A 25613-nucleotide genomic window follows, 5' to 3' on the forward strand; every position below is an offset into this window, starting at 1 on the left:
CTGTCTCTATATGTCCTCTCATAGACACACTAGTTGTTCCTCTCTAGCTACTACAGCTGTCTCTATATGTCCTCTCATAGACACACTAGTTGTTCCTCTCTAGCTACTACAGCTGTCTCTATATGTCCTCTCATAGACACACTAGTTGTTCCTCTCTAGCTACTACAGCTGTCTCTATATGTCCTCTAATAGACACACTAGTTGTTCCTCTCTAGCTACTACAGCTTTCTCTATATGTCCTCTAATAGACACACTAGTTGTTCCTCTCTATACCTATTTTGCTTTACTTCTGCCAGGACTGCAATGTGCCAACTGTCCCATTAGGTCACATTGTCTCTCTCGAAACAAAAAAAATAAGCTTACACAGCATTGAAATGGGTCCCCCCCCTTCCCTCCCTCCCACCCCTCCCTTTTCTCTCTTTGTCTCTCTCTCTCTTTCTTAATTCCTTGCGCGCGTTCTATCCTTTCTCAGATATGTACCGTTTCCTCTCCAATCGTCTTTGTCTGGGCATGCTAGCGACCCTTGAGTTATATTCCTCAATGCATTCTATCTCAATTTTATATCTGGTTTTGTTATGTATCGTTTACTCCTTGATTTACCTCAGTCTATTATGCATGCTGTCTGTGGGACTGATAGCTGCATCTATCAATGGAACCGTGTCAGATCTTCGAAAGGCTTTGTCCAGTGGATCTACCCTAAACCACAAAAATCTGATTAAAGTTTCTCATCTTTAGCCATAGCTTGCAGATACCATTAGGGCTAAGAGCACGAGCCTGTTTATCAATCAGTTGCATGTGGCCCCAACTCCAACTATAACCACTCTATCCATAGAATACTATGGGAGAAATATCCTAATTCTTCCTGTGCCATGGGAGGGGCCTGTAATGGCCAACGTCCTGGTTTGCTTTGAGTGGCTGAGAGGACAGGAAGTTTCTGTTTACTGTATGGCATCGATCATACAGTACTCCCTCAAACATTAGACTCTTTCTTCATGGATGTTAACTCCACTTTGTTGAAACATATTCTGTCAGTAGGTCAGTTTTCAAAGATGAGAAACTCATAATAGATTTTTGTGTCTTTAATTGTGCTGTGATGGGTCAAATTTTGGTCAATGGAACCTTGTTGCTATGAATCGTTGCTTTAATGTCAATCTATATTGTCGTTGAAGCAGTTCTTGTTAGTTCAGTTCCTTCTCATTATTAATATATATTTTTTGTTACTTTGGAAAGTGCGTACTAGAGAAACGTACTAGATTTAGTTGAGTTTCAGTTGTCTTGTACTGTGATTTTCTCTGTGGATGTAATGGATGCCGTTGAAAGGGTCCATTTTTTATCGGCTTGTCTTGTTACCTCTTTTTCTCTCTCTCTTTTTGACTCCCTCCACCTCATTCCTCCCTCCCTCCTCCCTCCACCTCATTCCTCCCTCCTCCTCCCTCCACCTCATCCCTCCCTCCTCCCTCCTCCCTCCACCTCATCCCTCCCTCCTCCCTCCACCTCATTCCTCCCTCCTCCCTCCCTCCACCTCATCCCTCCCTCCTCCCCACTCCCTCCTCCCTCCCTCCACCTCATCCCTCCCTCCTCCCTCCTCCCTCCCCCTCCTCCCTCCCTCCTCCCTCCACCTCATCCCTCCCTCCTCCCCCCTCCCTCCTCCCTCCCTCCACCTCATCCCTCCCTCCTCCCTCCTCCCTCCACCTCATCCCTCCCTCCTCCCCACTCCCTCTTCCCTCCACCTCATTCCTCCCTCCTCCCTCCACCTCATCCCTCCCTCCTCCCTCCACCTCATCCCTCCCTCCTCCCTCCACCTCATCCCTCCCTCCTCCCTCCACCTCATCCCTCCTCCCCACTCCCAGTCCGCCGTGTGCCCCCTCGCTTTTCTATCCCACCGACCAGTCACGAGATGATGCCAGGTGGCAGTGTGAACATCACCTGCGTGGCGGTAGGGTCGCCCATGCCGTACGTCAAATGGATGCTCAACTCCGAGGACCTAACGCCCGAAGACGAGATGCCAGTGGGTCGGAATGTTCTGGAGCTCAACAGCGTGCGAGAGTCTGCCAACTACACATGTGTGGCCATGAGCAGTCTGGGCATCATCGAGGCGGTGGCGCAGATCACCGTCAAGTGTAAGGGGGAGGCACAGAGATTCTTCTAGGCTACTAGTACTACTGCTGTGGTTGGGGGAAAAAACAGCATTGAGATGTGTTGTGATGTGGCATCTTAATAATAATTATATGTCTGCATCTGAGTCATTTTAAAAGTCCCTCTTCACCCCCCCACCCTTCTGAACCCCCACAGCCCTGCCCAAGCCTCCAGGCACCCCAATGGTGACCGAGACCACGGCCACCAGTGTCACCATCACCTGGGACTCGGGCAACCCGGACCCAGTGTCCTATTACATCATCCAGTACCGCGCCAAGTCTCCCGACAGCAAGTTTGAGACCATGGACGGCATCACCACTACGCGATACAGCATCGGGGGCCTCTACCCCAACACGGAGTACGAGATCCGCGTCTCGGCCTTTAACACCATCGGCCAGGGTCCCCCCAGTGAGCCGGTGGAGACCCGGACCGGGGAACAAGCCCCGGCCAGTCCGCCCCGCAACATCCAGGCCCGGATCATCTCTCAGAACACCATGATGGTGCGCTGGGACGAGCCAGAGGAGCCCAACGGACAGATCAAAGGGTACCGGGTGTACTACACCATGGACCCGTCCCAGCCCATGAGCCTATGGCAGATCCATAATGTCCAGGATAGCATCATCACCACCATCCAGAGCCTGGTGGCATCTGAGACCTACACCATCCGTGTCTTGGCCTTTACCTCGGTGGGCGACGGGCCCTTCTCCGACCCCATCCACGTAAAAGTGCTGCAAGGAGGTTAGGGTTCTGGGTTCAACCCTTCCTATCAACAATTTCTGTGTGGTTTTACTAGGGTTGAATGTATACCACCAGTGATCCGTTACGATTTTGTACTGTAGTTGAAAGTCCTTGTAAAAACAAGGGCTCACTGCAATGATCACTGTCACAAATTCCATTTCTCATTGTCTGTCATAGTCCCCGGACAGCCAACAAAGTTCCAGGTTGGTGCTGTGTCTGACACAAGCATGGAGTTGACCTGGGAACCTGCCTTCCAGAAAGAGGGGATCATCAGCTTTGAACTCCGGTACAAAGAGGGCAGTTTTGGGAGCCAGGTAAGATATAGTTGTTCTTTTGTTAAAAGTGAGCTGTGGGAAGAGTGTTGACCAAACTTTGCCTTTTAGTACTCATAGAACACACTGTTTGAGGAAAGGTGTTCAGCGAACAAGGTGCAAAAACAAACAAACATGAGGTACAGTAAGATCCAGTGATTTAAAATTTCAGTCAAAAGCCTCACTTTTCTCCACCAACAGGTGACCAAAACTTTTGTCCCCACTGCTTCGTACGTCGTTGAGGGTCTGCGGGCGAACACCGAGTACTACTTCTCTCTGGCTGCCATTTCCAACAAAGGCATTGGAGCCTTCACCAACGAAATATCCCAGAAAACCTTGCAAGCCAGTATGTAGCTCTTTTGCTCTCTTCTCCATGTCCTCTGTGTGGGCTGTGGGCGGGCTGATGGGAGTCTGTGGTGCAGGGGTCAACAATGTTTTCGTGTCTTCTGGTGACCTTTAATCATGCAGATATTTTGTGAAGACATGAACTCTCTTCCTGGCTCCAGGCTAGAAACATGGAATTAATTGAAGTGTCTCCATTGTTGCCTTGATGTCAAAGTTCTCATCACCTTTGAACTGTGAATGTGTTTTATAGGGATATGCACAGGGTTCAAAGCTGATTCTGTTCTATAATGACTTTCTTGATTCAATACTATGCAGATCATCTATTGACAACATGTGATTTAATGGTTTGGGAACAATGATGATTTCTCCCAAAGACTTCAACCTGACAGAAATAACTTTACTTATTGTTCTTCAGCAGGATAAGAGTTACCTTAGAAATTGTAAAAAGGTGTGATCGTCTTTAACCGTTTTTGACCTTTAGAGTGTATGATTTTCCAACCTGGGTTTATATGTCATGGTGCTAACTATGATGCAATTTATCCTCCATTGTCAAACAAACCGGTCAATGTTTCTCTCCTTCTTTATTTTCCTTTCACTGCTGTTTTCCTTTGTCAACAGCAAGTCCACTTTAACCCACATGACTGAGACACAAAACAAAACTCCCCACCCGCTGGGCAAAAAAACTGGTTGAATCAATGTTGTTTCCACGTCATTTTAACCCCCCCAAAAAATCAATGTGATGATGTCAAATCAACGTTAAAAACGAATTGAATTTGCAAAAAGCAATCAACGTAAGGCTAATTTTGATTTGTTTCAAACAACTTTTAACCAAAATCCAATGACATGGTGACAACTCAACCAAATGTAAATCAAAACTACGTTGACGTCTGTGCCCAGTGGGCCGTGACTGCCATGGCTTTCTGCTGAACCATGTGTAGAGAGGGGTGAGGTGGGTGTAGGATTCAGAGGACAGGCAGCAAAACCCTCCAATCAGAAGCCTTCACTGCACTTCATAGGCCCCACGTCCTGAATTAATTCCAGCTGATCAACAGTGGCCTGTAAATCCCAGATGCAAGGAACACATCTAAATAATTGAAACACTGCTTGCTAAAAAAAATAACCCCACACAAGTAACATCATGGCGAACAGTATGTGTAGGAGAGTACTGATAGCTTACCTAATCGAATATTCAATGTTGTTTGAGGACTGTAGAGATGGGAGTATATTACATGTAAGTCTCCAGACTTTCTTAAGGGGTTACAGACTGTATAGAAAGATTTGAGTTGTGTGTTGGGGTTTAATAAGGCGTTCTAATGATCTAAATTCATGCTGTTGCTAACTGCCTGTAAACACACACAGTCCAGTTTAAAGTGAATGATGGCAGGGCCTTGTAGCATTTGGCTTATTTGCATATAGGCCTACCGTAGCTCTGATTGGCTGTGGCACACCGGTCTGTGTAGACTCCGGTACTGGACAAGACATATGTTGTTATTAGGTTTTATATACTGCAGTGTCTATTATTTGTCCAAACGCACTGATATTTTCCCACTTTATATTGAGATAGAATTTTCACAAATGCCTTACTATTCGTCATTCCCAAAATGACCAGATCTAAGTTGCTCGCTTGTTAGAAAATGTTTTAAAAAGTGTCATATTCTTCCCTGGGATGTAAATGAACAGATTTTAATAAGATATTAAAATATCATATTGCTAAAATGCTGTCAGTTCCACTTGAAGGCTTTAATCTCTGAAGAACTCCGATAGTGTAGCTGGATTTGCTTGGATTATGGACGGATCAGGGAAGCCTTTGTGGGGTAGAGGGTAGTAAATTGTGACAGATCAATTGTCCAGATCAATGAGCATTGCTCAAATATGTGGATTCCCTAGCCTTGATCAAATGAGTGTATTAATCATACAGCATCCATGTAATCATAGCCCACACAATTGCATTATCATTTCAGTAATGTACATGGATGTTTAATTTAAGAATAGGTTGGAGTTGTTGTGTCCTCTGTCCGATTCCTAAGGGGTTTACAATGAAGAACTTTGACTGGGGTTGGCCATCAGAAAGCCATGGTAGTGGGAGGAGACCTCTTTTAACACATTTTCTGTCTCTACCAGTGAAACGTGTTGGCTGTGCCCCCTTGTTGGGGGATGTAGGGCTGTGGGATAACCACTTCACATTTATGTTGATAGTGATGGGGGCAGCTACTCAGACAGTGCTGCTGAATCACTGATGGGGCACCAGTTGCATGCAACACTCCATCGTGTCCCCTGGGTGGGCTGTTGGCATTCTGTCACTGCATCCTTGAACAATGGCCACACCAGGCATGGCCCTACCTGTACATCCAACCCCAGCTCTGTTTGTGGGTATCACTGCCTGTCTGTCTATCTATGTATGTCTTGCATTGTTTTCTAGAACGGTAAGCTGCAAGCGGATTGTATCGGATACACTCCTCTCTGTCTCTGTCTCTGGATACACTCCTCTCTGTCTCTGTCTCTGGATACACTCCTCTCTGTCTCTGTCTCTGTCTCTGTCTCTGGATACACTCCTCTCTGTCTCTGTCTCTGTCTCTGGATACACTCCTCTCTGTCTCTGTCTCTGGATACACTCCTCTCTGTCTCTGGATACACTCCTCTCTGTCTCTGTCTCTGTCTCTGGATACACTCCTCTCTGTCTCTGTCTCTGTCTCTGTCACTGTCTCTGTCTCTGGAAACACTCCTCTCTGTCTCTGTCTCTGGATACACTCCTCTCTGTCTCTGTCTCTGTCTCTGGATACACTCCTCTCTGTCTCTGTCTCTGTCTCTGGATACACTCCTCTCTGTCTCTGTCTCTGTCTCTGGATACACTCCTCTCTGTCTCTGTCTCTGGATACACTCCTCTCTGTCTCTGTCTCTGGATACACTCCTCTCTGTCTCTGTCTCTGGATACACTCCTCTCTGTCTCTGTCTCTGTCTCTGTCTCTGGATACACTCCTCTCTGTCTCTGTCTCTGGATACACTCCTCTCTGTCTCTGTCTCTGTCTCTGGATACACTCCTCTCTGTCTCTGTCTCTGTCTCTGTCTCTGGATACACTCCTCTCTGTCTCTGTCTCTGTCTCTGGATACACTCCTCTCTGTCTCTGTCTCTGTCTCTGGATACACTCCTCTCTGTCTCTGTCTCTGTCTCTGTCTCTGTCTCTGTCTCTGGATACACTCCTCTCTGTCTCTGTCTCTGGATACACTCCTCTCTGTCTCTGTCTCTGGATACACTCCTCTCTGTCTCTGTCTCTGTCTCTGGATTACACTCCTCTCTGTCTCTGTCTCTGTCTCTGGATACACTCCTCTCTGTATCTGTCTCTGGATACACTCCTCTCTGTCTCTGTCTCTGGATACACTCCTCTCTGTCTCTGTCTCTGGATACACTCCTCTCTGTCTCTGTCTCTGTCTCTGGATTACACTCCTCTCTGTCTCTGTCTCTGGATTACACTCCTCTCTGTCTCTGTCTCTGTCTCTGGATACACTCCTCTCTGTCTCTGTCTCTGGATACACTCCTCTCTGTCTCTGTCTCTGTCTCTGGATACACTCCTCTCTGTCTCTGTCTCTGGATACACTCCTCTCTGTCTCTGTCTCTGTCTCTGGATACACTCCTCTCTGTATCTGTCTCTGGATACACTCCTCTCTGTCTCTGTCTCTGTCTCTGGATACACTCCTCTCTGTCTCTGTCTCTGGATACACTCCTCTCTGTCTCTGTCTCTGTCTCTGTCTCTGGATACACTCCTCTCTGTCTCTGTCTCTGTCTCTGGATACACTCCTCTCTGTCTCTGTCTCTGGATACACTCCTCTCTGTCTCTGTCTCTGGATACACTCCTCTCTGTCTCTGTCTCTGTCTCTGGATACACTCCTCTCTGTCTCTGTCTCTGTCTCTGTCTCTGGATACACTCCTCTCTGTCTCTGTCTCTGTCTCTGGATACACTCCTCTCTGTCTCTGTCTCTGTCTCTGTCTCTGTCTCTGGATACACTCCTCTCTGTCTCTGTCTCTGTCTCTGTCTCTGGATACACTCCTCTCTGTCTCTGTCTCTGGATACACTCCTCTCTGTCTCTGTCTCTGGATACACTCCTCTCTGTCTCTGTCTCTGGATACACTCCTCTCTGTCTCTGTCTCTGTCTCTGGATACACTCCTCTCTGTCTCTGTCTCTGGATACACTCCTCTCTGTCTCTGTCTCTGTCTCTGTCTCTGGATACACTCCTCTCTGTCTCTGTCTCTGTCTCTGTCTCTGGATACACTCCTCTCTGTCTCTGTCTCTGTCTCTGGATACACTCCTCTCTGTCTCTGTCTCTGTCTCTGGATACACTCCTCTCTTTCTCTGTCTCTGGATACACTCCTCTCTGTCTCTGTCTCTGGATACACTCCTCTCTGTCTCTGTCTCTGTCTCTGTCTCTGTCTCTGTCTCTGGATACACTCCTCTCTGTCTCTGTCTCTGGATACACTCCTCTCTGTCTCTGTCTCTGTCTCTGTCTCTGGATACACTCCTATCTGTCTCTGTCTCTGTCTCTGGATACACTCCTCTCTGTCTCTGGATACACTCCTCTCTGTCTCTGTCTCTGTGTCTGTCTCTGTCTCTGGATACACTCCTCTCTGTCTCTGTCTCTGGATACACTCCTCTCTGTCTCTGTCTCTGTCTCTGGATACACTCCTCTCTGTCTCTGTCTCTGTCTCTGGATACACTCCTCTCTCTCTCTCTCTCTCTCTCTCTCTCTCTCTCTCTCTCTCTCTCTCTCTCTCTCTCCGGATACACCTCTTTCTCTCTCTCTCTCTCCCCCCCTGTCTGTCCCCTCCATTGCTGTCTCTGTAACTTGTTCCCCCTGTCTGAAATGGAACAGAATCTCTCCCTGGAATGGCTTGACATCACCTTGCTTACTTTGTTTCCTTCCTCTTGTTTCTTTGAGTCAATTTTAGATTATTTTTTTGGATTTTGTTCTTCAGGTTTTTCAAAACCATATGGCTCACATTACATCAGGATGCAGCTTGCAAAATGTTTGCTGGCGGTTGGGTTCTAATGTGAACCCAAGTCCAATGCAGCCACCACAACAGCTGCTGCATACACCACTTAGTGATATCATTTCCAAACCTTATCCATTTAACTAGAGTAAGTATCTCCTGGGGTTTCTGCTTGTGCTGAGGGTCTCCTCTTTTCAACCCCTTGAGCTCTGTCATTAGGGTCCAGGGATATGAGTCACTTTTCTTAGCCAATCGGCTGCTCGTGTACAGCCAGCCACTCCTCTCACAAGTCCCTTCTGAAGTAGGTGTCAGAAAAAGCCAACGGGCTTCACATCGAAGAGGTCAGAAAAGTTACAAACTCGGGCAGTCAATAAAAAACTGCGTTTCACTCCACATCACAAAAGAACAAAACAAAAAACATGACCTAGTGGATGCATTTGAGGTAAGTGTTTGTTTGGTACAGGTGGTCCAGTCTGCCGTAACCCATAGCAACGACCCCGTGACCTACTTAAGCAGTAAGGCCCGAGGGGGTGTGGTATATGGCCAATATACCACTGCTAAGGGATGTTCTTAGGCACGAAATAACTTAGATGTCTACTTTCATTATACTTAAATCTTCATATCCATACGTGAAATGGTTAAATATTCATATCCATACGGGAAATGGTTAAATATTCATATCCATACTGTATATTAAATGGTTAAATATTCATATCCATACGGGAAATGGTTAAATATTCATATCCATACGGGAAATGGTTAAATATTCATATCCATACGGGAAATGGTTAAATATTCATATCCATACGGGAAATGGTTAAATATTCATATCCATACTGTATATTAAATGGTTAAATATTCATATCCATACGGGAAATGGTTAAATATTCATATCCATACGGGAAATGGTTAAATATTCATATCCATACATGAAATGGGTAAATATTCATACCCATAAATTAAATGGTTAAATATTCATATACATACTGTATATTAAATCGTTAAATATTCATATCCATACATTAAATGGTTAAATATTTATATTATATATATATATATATATATATATATATATATATATATATATATATATATATATATATCATATCATATATTCATATATGCTGAATGGGTAAATATTCATATCCATACATGAAATGGGTACATATTCGTATCCATACATGAAATGGGTACATATTCGTATCTACAAATTAAATTGTTAAATATTCATATCCATACATGAAATGGGTACATATTCGTATCTACAAATTAAATTGTTAAATATTCATATCCATACATGAAATGGGTACATATTCGTATCTACAAATTAAATTGTTAAATATTCATATCCATACATGAAATGGGTACATATTCATATCCATACGTGAAATGGGTACATATTCGTATCTACAAATTAAATTGTTAAATATTCGTATCCATATATTAATTGGTTAAATATTAATACAACATGTCTGTGGTTTGCTTACTCATACATGTCAGGAAAAGCACAATTCACTATTAGTCTGCCGTGTAACACACACACACACACACCCTAAAGTGCCTGCTATCTAGAAGACAAAGCTACTCTTCTTTGGCTGTATTGGAGGTGTACATAAAGTAAAGTTAAGAGTGTACTGTGTGTCCGTCCATCACAAAAAAGGCGAAGCCAATCATCAGATTGTTCCATCCTTAAAACAACCCAGGGATTCTGGGAGGCTGCTTTGAGGCACATGACCGACGCTCTAGACCGCTGGCCCTCATCTCCCTCTTCCTCCCCCTGCTAACAATCCAATTACCTTAGTGTGGCGCTGCTAGATACTGTCATTATAAACACACACCTCATTGGAGCAGCATCAGATTGCTCACTATAAACAACACACACTTGTGCAGACTACAGTATAATGAGGGAACCTTGTTTACCAGTGGCTGGACTGGGCTTTCTGCTCAAACACATTTAGATGTGTGTTACATGATGTGTGTTAGATTTAGATGTGTTTGTACTCTAATGACATGTTAGGAAAAAAGACCATTAGGACGGGAGACACTAGAAAATGGTAGCCGTTACCCTTGCGTTACTCGGCAGACTGGACCTCTTTGCCAACCAAGTGAAGTGAAAACGAAAGACAATCCTCTCCCTGTTTCCATTCTGTCTATATTCTCTGGAACACATGTCCTCTCAGAGCGTTGACTTTGTGTTCAGTCCGTGTGGCGTGACCAGGGGCCATTGTCATGGGGACCATTCTGCCACTAAAGACCAGTGAAAACCAACAGCAGAGGAGTTCTCTCCCGACTCCTCACCTACACTTTAGGAAATCAAGAGCTTGGAACTAAAAGGTTCTATCTGCATTTTAGTCTAAATGTAGTTAATGACATTAGCCTTGTTCTGTTCACTGTTTCTCTACCGATATAGTACTCTAAATACCCCCCAAATCATCTTGTTAAATTCAAAAGAATACAAGATTAAAATAGCTGACACCATTCAAACCAATGAGTCTTAAGAACTTTAAAGCCAATTATCTCAAAATCATCTTTTGCAGATAGAACCTTATAGTTCTCGAAATCACTTACTCTATTTGATCTCAAATCTGCAATATCTGACTCCAAACAGATCGATTTAACTATATCTAAGTCAACTTATTTTGGGCTAAGAAAAGACATACTGTTCCTGTACTGGTCCTGCAGTCCTATTCTGGTCCAGTACTGGTCCTGTACTGGTCCTGTGGTCCTGTACTGGTCCTATATTGGTCCTGTGGTCCTATACTGGTCCTATATTGGTCCTGTTGTCCTATATTGGTCCTATTGTCCTATATTGGTCCTGTGGGCAGCTATGTTCCCCAGTCAGATGTATGGCCCCTGGGATACGCTGCCCCAGTCAGACAAGGTTGAGACACCTATGAGACAACCGTTAAGAAGCGGCCGCGGAGGGTCCACACACCAGAGACAGGGAGCTCCCCATATCTCCCTCAACAAGAGACACAGTAACGGGGGCCGGCTGGACCCCCGGGTGGGTGTTTTTACGGGAGGTTTGCAGAGGGGAGAGTGAAGGGCCCTAGGATGACAGATAAGAATCCCATTTCATAGCGTCAGAATTTATTTGGCGTTTTGCCGAGGAGCTATCGGGAGACCTCTGGAGTGTCAGGCTTTGTTACACATTTCGATTTTACCTTGAAGCTGACAGCAACCAGTGGAGTGTTGTCGCTCAAATTAAAGTGGCAGATTCTAAATCCCAGCATTTAGTCCCCTACTTACTGTAATTGCTGAAGGTTTTTATATATTGGAATATTTGTCGAACGTGGCCATTAGGCATGGAGTCCGATTAATTCCGTAATGGTGACAAATACTACTCTGACATTGAGGTAGAAAATACAACAAAACGGGCGCATTGTGTAATCACACTCACTGACTGAATGCGACAGCAATTTGATCCGTGGCGGTCATTGATTGACTTGCCGAAGACTTGTGACTTGTGGGCCAGCTTGTGTTGGAAGCGGGCACTATTGAAGCAGGTGGGGGGCGGGTTGCAGTTAAAAAGTCTCTAAAGCCTCTACCAGCCCAAACTCCATCTTCCCAAGCTTCCATTCACATTATAGCAGACTTACAATCTGGTGGCGATATCTCCACAGACATAACTAATGATATGCCAAATCAATATAGCTTTCATACAGGCGTTTAAAATATACTTCAAAAGACCTACCGAAAGTGAAGCATTACCAGAGTTCCATCTTGTAATTCTAGTGTCCATAATCTCCACCACTGGGCATGTGTAGGAGCCGAGACGAAACCCATAGCTATGCACATTGCCTGTCTTAAGTTTATCTGGTCTTACGGGTCTGCGTGGCACAATAGCTCCAGCCCTGTCAGCTTCTCTCTTCACATAGATTGATCGCTGAGCATTCGCTGTTGATTCAAACATTTTTTATTTAAAAAAACTTTTTTGGAGGGGGGTAGATCAGCTTTAATATTGCAGATAGATTGTGGCTTCTATCAATGTAATTGTCTGCATCATTTCCAAACCCCCATATATAAATATTTGTATAAATACAGTGCCTCGTAAAAGTATTCATCCCCCTTGGTGTTTTCTCCATTTTGTTGCATTACAACCTGTCATGTAACTTTGATTTTTATTTGGATTTCATGTAATGGACATACACAAAATAGTCCAAATTGATGAAGTGAAATTAAAATAATAACTTTTATTTATTTTAAAAAATGGATAAGTGGTGCATGCATATGTATTCACCCCCTTTGCTATGAAGCCCCTAAATAAGATCTGGTGCAACCAATTACCTTCAGAAGTCACATAATTAGTTAGATTGCACACAGGTGGACTTTATTTAAGTGTCACATGAGCTCAGTATATATACACCTTTTATGAAAGGCCCCAGAGCCTGCAACACCACCAAGCAAGGGGCACCATCAAGCAAGGGGCACCATCAAGCAAGGGGCACCATCAAGCAAGGGGCACCACCAAGCAAGGGGCACCACCAAGCAAGGGGCACCATCAAGCAAGGGGCACCATCAAGCAAGGGGCACCACCAAGCAAGGGGCACCACCAAGCAAGGGGCACCACCAAGCAAGGGGCACCACCAAGCAAGCTGCACCACCAAGCAAGGGGCACCACCAAGCAAGGGGCACCACCAAGCAAGGGGCACCATCAAGCAAGCGGAACCATGAAGACCAAGGAGCTCTCCAAACAGGTCAGGGACAAAGTTGTGGAGAAGTAGAGATCAGGGTTGGGTTATAAAAAAAATACATCCCACGGAGCACCATTAAATCCAGTATTAAAAAATTTAAAGAATATGGCACCACAACAAACCTGCCAAGAGAGGGCCGCCCACCAAAACTCAGGGACCAGGCAAGGATGGCATTAATCAGAGAGGCAACAAATAGACCAAAGATAACCCTGAAGGAGCTGGAAAGCTCCACAACGGGGATTGGAGTATCTGTCCATAGGACCACTTTCAGCCGTACACTCCACAGAGCTGGGCTTTACGGACGAGTGGCCAGAAAAAAAGCCACTGCTTAATTAAAGAAAAGAATAAGCAAACACGTTTGGTGTTCACCAAAGGTCTTGTGGGAGACTCCCCAACCATATGGAAGAAGGTGCTCTGGTCAGATGAGACTAACATTTAGCTTTTTGGCCATCAAGGAAAATGCTTCTGGCGCAAACCCAACACCTCTCATCACCCCGAGAATACCATCCCCGCATTATGCTGTGGGGATGTTTTTCATCGGCAGGGACTGGGAGACTGTTCAGAATTGAAGGAATGATGCATGGCGCTAAATACAGGGAATTCTTGAGAGAAACTGGGACGGAGGTTCACCTTCCAGCAGGACAATGACCCTAAGCATACTGCTAAAGCAACACTTGAGTGTGGTTTAAGGGGAAACATTTAAATGTCTCGGAATAGCCTAGTCAAAGCCCAGAATCTGTGGTATGATTTAGATTGCATAATAATACAAGTATTTAGCATCTTCAAAGTGGTAGGCATGTTGTATAAATCAAATGATACAACCCCCCCCAAAAAAATCTATTTTAATTCCAGGTTGTAAGGCAACAAAATAGGAAAATTCCCTGGGGGGTGAATACTTTCACAAGCCACTGTATATACTGTATATATAATATATATTTAAGATACTTTCCTTTCTTTTTTTCCCCTAACCCTAACCCTACCACCCCTCCCCTAATTGGAGTAAAGGAATGGACAGCAACACTTAGGCTTCTACTTCCAGCTTATACTGTACATACTATATACATTATACGGACACAGTATATTTGACATTAGTTATCTTTTGTTTGTTTTTAGTCCCATCCCCAACCCCTCACATCTATCTCTGAAGACCATCCAGTTTGGTCTCTATTTGCCATATATTTTTCAACTGTTTTCAACTATTCTTTTGGTCCTTAAATTAAACTTGTAAGTATTTTACCAATTTAGGTATTTAATGCAGGGCTGACAGACAAGTTCCTTACTTTCTCTCCCTTCACTATCCTCTTTCATTTTTGCGGTAATGCTGCAATTAGTTGGTTGTAATTTTGGGTAGAGCAGACATTTCCATATATTTTTGTTAGCTGCATGTGTGCCATAACACCACCAGTCATATTTATGATATAATTTACAAAAATTATACCATACAAAATATAAAAATCTCCAAAAATATATATTTTTAAATTAAAATCAATTAGTATATTTGGCTTTACCCATAATATTTGTTGTAATGTTACACTGAGCGTTTGAAAAATACAATCTATTGGAGAGAGAAGGAAAATACTGAAAGGCTCAAATCCAGTAAAACCGTAAGTAAATAAGCACATTGGACACCAAAAATAATAGTCTGTTCTTATATTTTGTTGACTGAGACTGTCCACTGATCGTAAAGACCTCCTGCCTTCTCCGGCTACTCTGATAGCGAGTGTACCGCAGCATTAACCTTAATGAGTACAGCAGCACCAGTCTTACATGTGTGTTCTTTGTGTTGTTTATACAACTGGTACACAGGTGGGGAAGTTATGAAATGGGATTCTCTGAGCAAAAAGTTACTGTAAAAAAAATGAACTGTGTCCTTTTCCGAAGGTCAAATGCAGAAACACAGAACCAGGTGGGTGTAGTTTTTCCCCAAATGCTCCCATTCCTCAGTCTTGTGGACCCTCCCTCCGGCCCAAGTTATACAAGAGGATAATACAGTCCTGGCTACAGCACAGAGCCAACTCTCTCCCTCCTAGCAACTCAAGAGAGTCCAAAACGACCTCACTTAACAGACCAATTTGAAAAGTTACAAAGCACAGTTGATAAGGCGGCATGTAGCCTAGCGGATAAGTGTGTTGGGCTAGTAACCGAAAGGTTATTGGTTTGAATCCCCAAGCCGACTCGGTGAAAAATCTTTTGATGTGCTCTTTAAGCAAGGCACATAACTCACATAACTCCTGTAAGTCCCTCTGGATAACATTGTCTGCTAAATTACTATTTTGTATTTATTTGTATTTCTTAACACACTAATATGGAGGGAGAGGGTTGTAACTCACTGCCTCAGCGTGAGATCACTCTGTAGGTAGGTGCTGCTGGTAAGAAAGTCTTAAAAAGTTAGTATTTGAAGGAAGCCAGGTACGTATGATGCAGACGGTGTTTGTGAGCTGTAATGATATTATTTTCCGTTTTCTGCTCAATTACCATGTTTCTTATGATTTGACCTTTTGAACCCCAATGTTTTTCTTTCTTTTGTATCACATCAGTTACAGAGAGAATCTGTTTTCCGGTACCTTGTTTCAATTTGTGTTTTGCTTCCTCAAACTCTTGTTTTGGAATGAAAACATAATGTATTTTGTTGTTCCTGTCGCTTTAATTTCAAATGTTTTTGTCCCTGATTTGCACAATGTGGAATGCCTTTCTCTCTGAATTCATGTTTTTCATTTTATCACATTAAAGCACTATAACAGATTAATTACATTAGTAATTATATAATAATGAACTGGGCTTGTCACCAATGATTCAGTGAATAATACTGTATTATTCTATTCACACGGAGGAGTGATGGTAGAATAAGAGGGATCTTGACTTGAATTGAAAGGGTGTCATCTATGTCCTCTTGTCTGCCTGACGTGGGGATGAGAAGTGAAACATTGTATCACTTCACTCTGCTAGTTGTAAGAGCTCGTCACTCCGCTAGTTGTAAGAGCTCGTCACTCTGCTAGTTGTAAGAGCTCGTCACTCTGCTAGTTGTAAGAGCTCAGTGCATATTAGAAGAAGTGAAACATTGTATCACTTCACTCTGCTAGTTGTAAGAGCTCGTCACTCTGCTAGTTGTAAGAGCTCTGTGCATATTAGAAGAAGTGAAACATTGTATCACTTCACTCTGCTAGTTGTAAGAGCTCGTCACTCTGCTAGTTGTAAGAGCTCTGTGCATATTAGAAGAAGTGAAACATTGTATCACTTCACTCTGCTAGTTGTAAGAGCTCTGTGCATATTAGAACGCCCAGGCTTTCATTTTGATTTAGAAGTACACAGAGGTGTAGTATTTAATATGTTTTGGAAGACCAATCCACGCCAAAATCCAGCCACTGTGTTGAATCGCTTTAACACAATTACAAATAAACCCAGATGCCCTTTATTTTTCATCCTTAAATTGATAGTGATAGTGCGCAGTGCAGGCCTGGACAGCCTAATATCAGATAGCTAGTTCCCTTGGTATCACACACGGGGCTGATAACTGACAGACCCCTTGGTGTGAGTCCGTGACATAGTCCCAGCTGTCAAAAGCCGTGGCCCAGTATCTCACAAGAGGCAGCCATTTTGCTTCATTATTACGCATCCAGTCCCCCTTACTCCTTTATTTTTACATTTGCCTGACAAATCAGTGTTTCCGTTCCTTTACTTTTGCCTTGAAATGTTTGTCAGTCCATGTTTCCCTTTGAGTTGGGTTTTTCCTTTTGTCATTTTCTTTATCTCTACCATCTTTTTGTTTGTTGTTTTTCACCCCTTTCCCCCTTCCTTCCTTCCTTCCTTCCTTCCTTCCTTCCTTCCTTCCTTCCTTCCTTCCTTCCTTCCTTCCTTCCTTCCTTCCTTCCTCCCACCTGACCAGAGCCCTCAGCCCCCCCTCAAGATGTTAAGTGCAGCAGCTCCAGCTCCACCTCCCTGCTGGTAAGTTGGCGCCCCCCGCCTGTGGAGAGCCAGAATGGCGCCCTGGCGGGGTACCTAGTGCGCTACCAGGTGGTGGGAGCCTCCGTTGAGGGTGGCAGTGCCGGGGAGCCCATGGAGGAGCCAGCCGTGCTGCCCAGTGATGGGAAGGTGGTGCTACAGAAGCTGGAGAAGTGGACCCAGTACAGTGTCACCCTGGCCGCCTTCACTGAGATTGGGCCAGGCCCAGAGAGCGAGCCCCTGCTGTGCCGCACCGACGAGGATGGTACTTGAGCATGTTCCACCTGAAATACTGACAGTCTGTACACTTGTTATGAGGCAAAAACAATAACTGGGATGTTGACTTACTGTAGATGCACAACAATCTTCTTCTCAGATAATGGGCAATACCTCTACTACGGTATGATAAGGGTAGTAGCAGTAGTCAGCCATAAAATAACAATATGATGCCCATGCAATAGCTTTTCCATATCCCTAAACAAAGGATAAATTCATACTTTCAATAACTTAGCTCAGTGGTTCAAATCAAGGACCCCCAGACATAATCGTTTAAATAAACATAGACAATACCCTTGGGAAATTGCAGAGTCATTGTTAAACCATTTCACCTCCCCTTCTACATGGAATTTATGATATAGCCGCCCCCATCTCATCTCCTTCTTCCTCTAGTCTATGGTGTTCAGCCATAAATGGATATGAGCACGCCACACCTCAGGCTTTCATACGGTTGACCCTGTGTCACAGCACAGCCCACTGATGGGAGGCTATTCAGCCAACTGATGGCTCGCCATCTCCCACAATACAACAGTGCAAATGTGCCACAGTTTTATTAACCAGGAGCCAATTTGTCTCTGGAGGCCAGTGCGATGCACAGTAAAAGGCAGGACGCCAAGACCTCACATAAAGGCTTTCCATTATGTCTGAGAGACAGGTGTTTCAACTGGAGACGTATTGGGAGGTCTGGCTGTGAGGGAGGGATGATGGCATTTTGTTGGCAGTAGCAGGTGTTGTTGTGTAGTGCAGTTTTGTGTGCTTGAAAGTTTTGTCCCTATAGTGTGTTGTTGGGGTGAGGAGGAGGTCACAGTTGATGTCTGCCAGTTTATCTGTCTGTCAGGGGAATAGCTCTTGTAGTTTTGCCAGATAGATAACCTATACATACAATATGAGTGTACTATTCTGCAGCAGTGTTTTAACAGAGAAACTATTTTGTTTTTTAACCCACAGTTCCCGGAGCTCCTCCTAGGCGGGTCGAGGTGGAGGTGCTCAACTCCACGGCGCTCAAGGTCATGTGGCGCTCCCTGTCGCCGGGGCGACAGCACGGCCAGATCCGTGGTTACCAGGTGCACTATGTGCGTGTGGAGAACGGGGAGTCGCGCGGCCTGCCCCTCATCAAGGACGTCATGCTTGCCGATGCCCAGGTATACCTAGCCCCCATTGGTCCACCAATCAAGCAATTAATTTGACCAAGCTGGCCTATGGAGTGCCACTATCTAATGACAAAATGGCACCGATAGATAGGGCAGTCGTGCTTCCAGCACCTAGGCAACTTTGCAGTATTTTGTTTAACAAGCATTTCGCTACACCTGCAATAACATCTGCTTAACATGTGTATGTGACCAATAAAATGTGATTTGACTTGATGAGAGCCCATGTGAAGATTCGCTCAAAGCTTATAAATAAAATATGTTTTATAGTGTAATATGAAAGTAATAGAGCGTTCTGTGGTAAATGCTACACATTACTTTTACAATATGTGCTAAAATGAGTTCAATATGGCTGCTCTTTCCTCAGGTTTCTCTTTAGTCTCCTTGGTTTTTAATTTAATGTTTCAGCAATATTACTCTCCTCTGCCGACAAAAAAAATTTGCGCACCTTCTTTTTTTCACTTCCCCACTTTTTATCAGTGCTGTAGGACCCCCTTAATCTCAGTTACCCAGATGTCAAATTCTGTCACGAAAGGTTGTCATTTCCTGTTGTACTTCTGGGGGGATTGCCGTTAACAATTTTCATTACCTTTGTGCAAAGAAAGGAAGCGACGTCTCGTCCCTCGGAAGCGGAAACTCTCGGCCAAACCCCTCCCTTCCGCTAATTTATCATGGCCAAAAAGCACATGTTTGTTTTCATGTATTTTTACGATACAACCTATTTTGACTCTGTGGCTGTGGAATATAGTGGAAACCGTTCATCATCCGTACACAGGCCTGAAAATCACCACACCAGTTTAAGCACCGCCTTTGCCCAATCTTGATCTGTAGACCCCCCTTAAAGAGAACATCAGTCTTTTTGTCAGGGCTGTGTAGACCCCCTTAAAGAGAACATCAGTATTTTTGTCAGGGCTGTGTAGACCCCCCTTAAAGACAACATCAGTCTTTTTGTCAGGGCATGAAAGGATTTCAGAGGAAATGGTCCTCCCTGAAAGCTAGAATTATAATGTAAGCCAGCACAATGGTAGGTTTTCACAAAGCTTCTGTCAACAAAACAGTGGAGAAAATGCAGAGAAAGTTGTTTCAATGGGCTGTGTTATTCTACTGTAAAGTACACCGCTAGGACAACCAAAACAAAATTATAAACACACTAAATATTTATCCCCAGAACAGAAGTCTATTGATGTATCTATTCCACAAAGTTTCAAAGGAACATTCATGATGTGCTGTGTGTGTGTGTGTGGTCTCTTCTTTCACAGGTCTCTGATGTGCTGTGTGTGTGTGTGGTCTCTTATTTACAGGTCTCTGATGTGCTGTGTGTGCGTGGTCTCTTCTTTCACAGGTCTCTGATGTGCTGTGTGTGTGTGTGGTCTCTTCTTTCACAGGTCTCTGATGTGCTGTGTGTGTGGTCTCTTCTTTAACAGGTCTCTGATGTGCTGTGTGTGTGGTCTCTTCTTTGACAGGTCTCTGATGTGCTGTGTGTGTGGTCTCTTCTTTCACAGGTCTCTGATGTGCTGTGTGTGCGTGGTCTCTTCTTTCACAGGTCTCTGATGTGCTGTGTGTGTGTGTGTGGTCTCTTCTTTCACAGGTCTCTGATGTGCTGTGTGTGGTCTCTTTTTCACAGGTCTCTGATGTTCTGTGTGTGTGTGTGTGGTCTCTTCTTTCACAGGTCTCTGATGTGCTGTGTGTGTAGTCTCTTCTTTCACAGGTCTCTGATGTGCTGTGTGTGTGTGGTCTCTTCTTTCACAGGTATCTGATGTGCTGTGTGTGTGTGGTATTTTCTTTCACAGGACTCTCTTTTAATAGAGATTGCAAAACAATGAGAATAAGCTGTATAAATAAAGGTTTAAAAAAATGAACGCATTTTTTATTCATTAATTTTACCTTTATTTAACCAGGCAAGTCAGTTAAGAACACATTCTTATTTTCAATGACAGCCTGGGAACAGTGGGTTAACTGCCTGTTCAGGGGCAGAACGACAGATTTGTACCTTGTCAGCTCGGGGGTTTGAACTCGCAACCTTCCGGTTACTAGTCCAACGCTCTAACCACTAGGCTACGCTGCCGCATTATGAAAGGCTGCTGACAAATATGAACGCTTCAGCCAATGATTAGATAGTTTAGTAGTCCAGGTAATGCACCTAAAGAAAAACAATTCTCCCCAAATTCGTGATATCCGATTGGTAGTTACAGTCTTGTCCCATTGCTGCAACTCCCGTACGGACTCGGGAGACACGAAGGTCGAGAGCTGTGCTTCCTCCAAAATACAACCTCGCCAAGCTGCACTGCTTCTTGACACAATGCTCATCTTCACCCAGACACCAGCCACACCAATGTGTAAGAGTAAAGACCGTACACCTGGCAACCGTGTCAACATGCACTGCACCCGGCCCGCCACAGGAGTTGCTAGAGCGAGATGGGACAAGGACATCCCGAGCCGGCCAAACCTTTCCCTAATCTGAACGACGCTGGGCCAATTGTGCATGGGTCTCCCGTATCTGTAGTGACGCAGCTAGCACTGCGATGCCTTAGACTGCTGCGCCACTCGGGAGGCCCCCAAGTAATGCACTGTTATAAAAATAGATACAGTAACCTCCTAAAAAATATATAAAAAGAGAGCCCCCATAGACTTCAGTTCACACCTCTTCCCCTTGCCTCAGTTGCACTCCCTAGCACAGACTAGCTTTCCTCTTGCCCTCTCTGGCCTGGAACGTACACAACACCCTGCTTCTGTGCTCTCACCCTCTTCTCTACCTCCTCTCAACACACTGCCCCTCTCGCACCTCCCTTCTCTTGAGTTTCTCTTCCTCCCCCTCTCTCTCTCTCTCTCTCTCTCTCTCTCTCTCTTTTAACAAATCTTTCTCTTTCTCTTTCTCTCCTGCACTCTCCTCTATATGGGGGGGTAGTGGGAAACAGACGATACAGCCGAATATGTGAGTATATATATGGAGTTGCTAGAGTGCTATGGTACATTTGGGGTGGGGGGAATAAAAAGCACTATGTATTGCATCACCCTAGCTCTTTTCACATATACAAGAAAGACAGGTTTTACATCAGCCTATTCAGTAGAGCTTTGAGATTATGGTGCTTTATCAGTAATGCCCTAGCACTGTATGTTATGAACAGGCTCTCAAGTTAGCCCTACCCATCTCCAGTATTGATGTCCTAGAGCAGGGGTGTCAAACATATGGCCTGCGAGGGGTCTGAGTAAAAACAAATGATTGTCCTCTGTGATGAAATCGGAGCGGGGACTATGGATTTTTCTCCGTCCGTTCGTACGGTAGTTAGTCACAGACACCTCTGGCCCGATTTTTACGAAACTTGGGTGAATGATACATGTTGCTATAGAGAGCCAGCATTTAGAAAATGAAACTGATTGGCCCAAGGGGAAGCTATAGTAATCAATTGAAATTCCAAATTTTGAGCATATCTGTCCCGTTTGAGCTTGAATTGTTGTTACATCTATAGTCTTTTCACTCTGCCAGCTAACTAACATCGAAGCGAAAGTCAGAGCATTGAAAATCCCAAAGGCCATGTATAAAAAACAATTTCTTTGCTAATTTTGACAGCGAGGAACTATAATACATTTTAAGTGCGGCCCTCCAGATCTTAGTGAAGACCGAATGTGACCCTCAAGATCTCAGTGAAGACCGACTGTGGCTCTCCAGATCTCAGTGAAGACTGAATGTGGCCCTCCAGATCTTAGTGAAGACCGACTGTGGCCCTCCAGATCTCAGTGAAGACCGACTGTGGCTCTCCAGATCTCAGTGAAGACCGACTGTGGCCCTCCAGATCTCAGTGAAGACCGAATGTGGCTCTCCAGATCTCAGTGAAGACCGACTGTGGCCCTCCAGATCTCAGTGAAGACCGAATGTGGCTCTCCAGATCTCAGTGAAGACCGACTGTGGCTCTCCAGATCTCAGTGAAGACCGAATGTGGCCCTCCAGATCTCAGTGAAGACCGACTGTGGCCCTCCAGATCTCAGTGAAGACCGAATGTGGCTCTCCAGATCGGCCCTCCAGCTCTCAGTGAAGGCCGACTGTGGCCCTCCAGATCTCAGTGAAGACCGACTGTGGCCCTCCAGATCTCAGTGAAGACCGACTGTGGCCCTCCAGATCTCAGTGAAGATTGAATGTGGCTCTCCAGATCTCAGTGAAGACCGAATGTGGTTCTCCAGATCGGCCCTCCAGCTCTCAGTGAAGGCCGACTGTGGCCCTCCAGATCTCAGTGAAGACCGACTGTGGCCCTCCAGATCTCAGTGAAGGCCGACTGTGGCCCTCCAGATCTCAGTGAAGACCGACTGTGGCCCTCCAGATCTCAGTGAAGGCCGACTGTGGCCCTCCAGATCTCAGTGAAGATTGAATGTGGCCAACGGAGCAATATGAGTTTGACACCCCTGTCCTAGATAGAGTAAAGGCTAATTAGCTGTGTGGCTGATGAGAAGGTGGCTGATGCAATATCTGTCTGCTGCTTCTCCCTGTGACTGGACTGCTTAATCATGCTACTTTGTGCTACTTTGTGTCATGTTGTGTTGTCATGGTGTTATCTCGTGTTGTGATGGTGTTGTGATGGTGTTGTGTCGTGTTGTGTCATGTTGTCATGGTGTTGTGTTGTGTTGTCATGGTGTTATCTCATGTTGTGATGGTGTTGTGACGTGTTGTCATGGTGTCGTGTTGTGATGTCATGGTGTTATCTCATGTTGTGATGGTGTTGTGACGTGTTGTCATGGTGTCGTGTTGTGATGGTGTTGTGTCATGTTGTCATGGTGTTGTGTTGTGTTGTCATGGTGTTATCTCATGTTGTGATGGTGTTGTGACGTGTTGTCATGGTGTCGTGTTGTGATGGTGTTGTGACGTGTTGTCATGGTGTCGTGTTGTGATGGTGTTGTCATGGTGTCGTGTTGTGATGGTGTGTGTTGTTTTATTTTTTTTCTTTGGCGGTGCCGTGCCGAGATTGAGTGTGAAATCTCAATGATTGCCACCCCCTTTTATTTAATTCACATTGTTATTGCACTTGCATGGTATATATGATATGGATGCCACCATCTTCGCTGTGAAAACAGAACATACTGTATGTCCCCCCCTATTCCTCTGCTGACCTCTCCATCTCTCAGCCAACCAGTCTGAAGACCTCCTGCATTCATTTAGCTAGCCAGGCACCTCTACTAAAAGATTTATCAGCATTGATCAAAGCCTCCTCTCTCAAGAGAACCAGACAAAATAACGTCTGACCTGAAAACTGCACTGACCAGTCAGCCAGCCAGAATGCATGCATACCTTGATTATTCATTTCAGTTGTTTTGTGAGTGTAGCTTGGCTAATGCCTCAGACAATGTAGGTTAAACATTTTCTCCAGAGGTAAAAAGCAGCAGGACACAATAAATGGTAAAAGAAGGTGGTTGGCTGCGGAGGTGATGATGGTCACATGTTTTGACCGGTGTTCTGATACATTTTGTCTACTTCCTGTTTCCTACAGGAAATGGTCATCGGAGGGCTACAGTCGGACACCACCTACTCCATCACAGTAGCTGCATACACCACGAAGGGAGATGGAGCACGCAGCAAACCCAAACTGGTGGTAACCAAAGGAGCAGGTCAGTCTTTCATTTTATTGTAGCTCATTACCATGCATTAGTACCGCATTATAATGCATTACAACTGCAGGCCTTAAGTAAATTGTTACCATGCCTATATTGGAAAGAATTCTACCAATCCAATATTTATCGATGAAACGGTTGTGGGTTTATTAAAATTAAAATTATTAAAACTTCCCCTCCCGCTCTCTTTTGAAAGACAGAAACCATCCTATTTCGATTCAACCTGTTTGTTGTTGTGTTGCCGCTGAAGAGGAAGTTTGGATGTTTGGAATTGGATAGGGCACTGAAGATAATCTATAAATGTTCAGCAAACTATCCACAGACGGAATGGCGGATGACAGGAAATAGTAGTAAACATAGTTTTTGGCAGATTTGGTTCTTCAAATCAAATCAAATGTATTTATATAGCCCTTCGTACATCAGTGCTGTACAGAAACCCAGCCTCAAACCCCAAACAGCATGCAATGCAGGTGTAGAAGCATGGTTGCTAGGAAAAACCCCCTAGAAAGGCCAAAACCTAGGAAGAAACCTAGAGAGAAACCAGGCTATGAGGGGTGGCCAGTCCTCTTCTGGCTGTGCCGGGTGGAGATTATAACAGAACATGTCCAAGATGTTCAAATGTTCATAAATGACCAGCATGGTCAAATAATAAGAGTGCCGCAAGTCAGCACCTCAGGAGTAAATGTCATTTGGCTTTTCATGGCCGATCATGAAGAGTATCTCTACCACTCCTGCTGTCTCTAGAGAGTTGAAAACAGCAGTTCTGGGACAGGTTGCACGTCCGGTGAACAGGTCAGGGTTCCATAGCCGCATGTAGAACAGTTGAAACTGGAGCAGCAGCACGACCAGGTGGACTGGGGACAGCAAGGAGTCATCAGGCCAGGTATTCCTGAGGCATGGTCCTAGAGCTCAGGTCCTCCGAGAGAAAGAGAGAATTAGAGAGAGCATACTTAAGTTCACACAGGACACCGGATAAGAAAGGAGAAGTACTCCAGATATAACAAACTTACCCTAGCCCCCCGACACATAAACTACTGCAGCATAAATACTGGAGGCTGAGACAGGAGGGGTCAGGAGACACTGTGGCCCCATCCGATGATACCCCCGGACAGGGCCAAACAGGTTATTCCGTTGCCATCCAGGCCCGAGGCTCGTGGATTACTGCTAGAGGCCTTATTCAGACATCAGAAACGTTCTTTCTCTCTTTGTAATGATACACTCAGACTTCAGAGTCTCTCTTTCTCCTTCTTTTCCTCTCTCTTAAACACCAGTCTCCAAGCCAACGTTAACTAGGTCACTTGAGCCTCATAAGAATCCGAAAGCTTCGCTACCGTGAACACGGCCTATACCTGCAAGACTAGAGAGCCGTGAAAGCATTTTTGAGCAAATACGGGGCCTCCAGGGCTAAGATATGAGTCTCTTTTGTGAATGCATCCACGCTAGTCTGCT

General features: G+C 44.8%; 1 protein-coding gene across 1 annotated transcript in view; it reads left to right on the top strand.

The window, feature by feature from the left end:
* Positions 1-25613, top strand: part of LOC118400689 (receptor-type tyrosine-protein phosphatase S-like) — a 440366-nt gene that overhangs the window by 290154 nt on the left and 124599 nt on the right. The window contains exons 8-14 of the mRNA XM_052475331.1: positions 1851-2120; positions 2293-2874; positions 3052-3188; positions 3387-3531; positions 17090-17410; positions 18370-18563; positions 24044-24161. Coding sequence (XP_052331291.1) covers positions 1851-2120; positions 2293-2874; positions 3052-3188; positions 3387-3531; positions 17090-17410; positions 18370-18563; positions 24044-24161 — 1767 coding nt within the window. The remainder of the gene's footprint in view (positions 1-1850; positions 2121-2292; positions 2875-3051; positions 3189-3386; positions 3532-17089; positions 17411-18369; positions 18564-24043; positions 24162-25613) is intronic.

Source organism: Oncorhynchus keta, chromosome 22 (assembly GCF_023373465.1).
Source record: "Oncorhynchus keta strain PuntledgeMale-10-30-2019 chromosome 22, Oket_V2, whole genome shotgun sequence".
NCBI lineage: Eukaryota > Metazoa > Chordata > Actinopteri > Salmoniformes > Salmonidae > Oncorhynchus > Oncorhynchus keta.